Source organism: Lytechinus variegatus, chromosome 18 (genome assembly GCF_018143015.1).
Source record: "Lytechinus variegatus isolate NC3 chromosome 18, Lvar_3.0, whole genome shotgun sequence".
NCBI classification, from domain to species: Eukaryota; Metazoa; Echinodermata; class Echinoidea; order Temnopleuroida; family Toxopneustidae; genus Lytechinus; species Lytechinus variegatus.
The window spans coordinates 16,300,985-16,304,509 of record NC_054757.1 but is presented as its reverse complement, the minus strand read 5'-3'; the positions used below and the strand labels follow the sequence as shown (position 1 = coordinate 16,304,509).

The following is a 3,525-nucleotide window of genomic DNA, read 5'->3' as shown; positions in this document are numbered from 1 at the left end:
TGAAAACTGATATAACCCTTGCGACTTTTAATTTATCTGGAAAATGCCTGTGGTAAATGATAGATTGAATATAAGAGAAAGAGGTTCGCAAATACAATTCAAAGCATGTATCAACAGTCGAACTGATATGTCATCATAGCCACTTGCTTTAGATTGATCAGGAGTGTATAACATTTCTCTAACTTCTGAACTTGTTATTGGCAGGAAGAAAAATGTTTGACTAATGTATGGACCCATGAACTCTCGGTACTTAACATTCGACTCCTCAAGTTTCTCAGCTAGATTTTACCCAATAGTAGAGAAATATTGTTGAGTGAATTTGCTATATCAACAGATGATGTAATTTCGGAAGGTTAACAACTAATTTGTTAATTTTTAATTCAGATTCGAGCCACCATTTTTATTCAAACGTTTATTGATATGACGATATGACACCAAGTTTTCTTTGAATCTTTTTTTGTCAGCTTTAAACTTATGTTCATAATGCATTTGCTTTGCTTTCCTTAAGACGGATTTAGGAATAGAATAGGAATAGAATTGAGAAATATTGATTTCTGTATTTTATAAATATTTATTCAAACAATCTTTATTATAATTTGATTTCATAACTTGAGAAAAAAGTTTATTTTGTTTTTTCGATATTGAACGCATAATACACCGTGTAATCTAGGGTTTATTTTTCTTTTTCTGTTTAACACATTTTGTCTCAATAGGAGCATGCTTATTACAAACAAATAGGAACTGTCTTTGGAAATATAAGCATCATTTTGATCCATACATTCTAAAACGCTTTTCCAAAAATCAGTAGTAATATGTAAATCATTACAAAATGAATCTATTGAAAAATTATGAAAGATTCTCCGTGTTACACTATTTTTTCTTTGTATCCATCAACCCATTATCCCACCATCTGCACTTCAATCATCACTTACACAAAACTCCACCAGTACCACCCCAACTCGACCACCACCACCTACACCACCTCCACCACCACCACTTCCACACCACCACCACCACCACCACAACCTCCACCACCTCCACCATCCCCACCAAAACTCCACCACCACCAACACCACCACCACCACCATCACAACCACCACCTACATCACCACTATTACCACCATCTCCACCACCACAACCACAACGTCCACCTCCACCACCACCACCATCACCACCACCACTGCCACTACTACCAACGATATCTACCAGCCCTGTCTCCCACTACCATGGTCCACAACCTGCACAATACATCACTGGTGGTACCCCCACCACCATCCACATCTACCAGCCCTGTATACCACCTGCACAGCACACCACTGGTACACCAGTCCACTACCAACAAAATCTGCTTTACCGCAACTTGCACCATAAACAACTAGTTCTGAGATAGGTGATGCCTGCATGCATCCATCCCGGCATCCATTCTTCAAAGAGGATTCTATACAGAGACTATCCTGGCGGATAGAGGGAGCCAATGCATTCGCAACCAGAGCCAGAGAATACACACACTCCGCCACCACTTTCCCACGGTTTACACACACTCTACGAACGAATGCTGAATAAGGTCGCAATGCCATACGGTATACCGTACGATACGACGAATGCTGAGCCAACGTTGGGCTATTCACTACTTTAGCTCGTCACAACAATCACTGACAGACAGACTGACCGTAACCGTGTGAATTTTATCATTTTTACCTCAGATCACGTAGTACAAATGTGTCAGACCAAAATAAGCTCCCATGCAACAAGGTAGGAAGCTCCATAGGAATTGCCGTGGAACTTTGGAGAGCTGGGAACCTGTTTTTACGAGCTGACGAGGGTAGCAAGTGAAGCCGCCATGGCCTTGTCGCCAGGTGAGCGGGAGAAGCCGGGGAGTTTGCCCGGATCTCCGGTGGAGCAGCAGCAGCCGTCGAGGGCTGACAAGGGGGACCGGGAGACCCAGCTGAAAAGAGCCGAATATGAGAGAATGGAGAGTTGGCTTGACGCTCACTCGGCCTTTGCCCATGACTATTTCGCCAGGAAGGCAACCAGGTCCATGATCGACGGATGGTATATCCACCGTGCTGTATCGCAAAGCACCAAACCTCCGGTTGCTGAATCGCCACACTCGCCCAATAGCTCCTCTGGGAGTAATACCCCGGTGCGTAAGGTCTCTGCTTCCGAGTTCGAGGTCCATGGGACAGGTGGGTCACTTGGACGAATGGTCCAGACCGTGGATGGTTCCCCAAGCTTTCTAGGAACCCCTAGTTACCTGCTGAACCAAGGGAAATCGTCGCCCACCCGGAGCAGGAAATCATTAAACGAACTCAAGGCTCTGGACGATAGGGCAGTGCTTATCGAACTCGTCAAGGATATTGCTAATGAGCTCGAACTGAGCATGCTCTGTCACAAAATCTTGCAGAACGTGTTGATACTGACTAAGGCCGATCGGGGGTCGCTCTTCTTGGTGCGTGGGAAGGGAACGGAGAAGTGTTGCCTAGCAACCAAGCTGTTTGATGTGACCATTCAGTCCACTGTGGAGCAGACACGGGAGGAGATACGAGTTCCTTGGAGGAAAGGAATTGTGGGATATGTAGCTGAGACAGGAGAGACGGTCAATATTGCCAATGCATATGAGGTATGTCCGAAAATTCCTGCTCAATTAAAAAAAAAGATATTGAAAATCAACTAATCTACAACCAAATTTAGAATCCCTGTAATAGAGTCTAGACTAATCCTATTAAACCTATCCCATAATCCTATATGGTAAGACTACATTAACTATAGGATTATATAGGGATTAATAGGAATGCTCTTTTATCAGTTGTGTAAGATTTCCACACTATCCCCATTGATACATTTTATTAAAATGAACAGGACCCTGCATTAAAACCCATTATAAAAATGCAAAATAATTCATGTTTTTCTTTAATAGTTTATCCATTTTACAACCCCTCTTTACAGTACTAAGAGATTTTAAATGGGGGGGGGGGTGTTGGAGCCCCGAGGAAAGGTCCAGCTCCAAACACATAACAATTGACCCTTGCGATCCTTGTCTTCAAAACCACATTCAATACATCAATGGTAACCATACATTGACAGTCCGTATACATGCCAAGAATTTTAGAGTTAAGATCTATTGAATGATCATCAAAACTTGGTTTGGGTTTACAATATTTTATAAAGAAAGATAGCGAGAGGGAGTGCTAGACCTACTTAAATATTTTTTAATATTTACTGAAAGAAAAAGAGCGAAAAGGAGAGAGAAAAATGAAAGAAAGTGGAAAAAGAAGGGTTTTCATGGGGGGGGGGGGGGATGATGGCTGAGAAGCCAGCTGAATAAAAATATGATAGTATACTGATCTATGTCAATATATAGTGGGATCTTACAATATACAGACCTGTATCTACTCCTGTGTGCAGTATTATGGCACGCAGCTTCATATTTTATAACCATAGCTTTAGCTGACAATAGTGCATTTGATTTCAAGTTCAACAATTTGCATCAGTTTGTTTTCTATTGCTCTGATCATAAAATTCATG

The 3,525-nt window shown here is 42.0% G+C and overlaps 1 protein-coding gene across 1 annotated transcript; it reads left to right on the top strand.

Moving 5' to 3' along the window:
• Positions 1-1,505: 1,505 nt before the first annotated feature.
• LOC121431845 (dual 3',5'-cyclic-AMP and -GMP phosphodiesterase 11-like) lies at positions 1,506-3,168 on the top strand. Its single transcript, XM_041629608.1, has one exon. The coding sequence runs from the start codon at positions 1,841-1,843 to the stop codon at positions 2,672-2,674; it is 834 nt and encodes a 277-aa protein (XP_041485542.1). The 5' UTR covers positions 1,506-1,840; the 3' UTR covers positions 2,675-3,168.
• Positions 3,169-3,525: the final 357 nt, after the last annotated feature.

Coding starts and splice junctions, on each gene's coding strand:
- LOC121431845 (XM_041629608.1), top strand. CDS start 1,841: ATGGCCTTGTCGCCAGGTGAGCGGGAGAAGCCGGGGAGTTTGCCCGGA.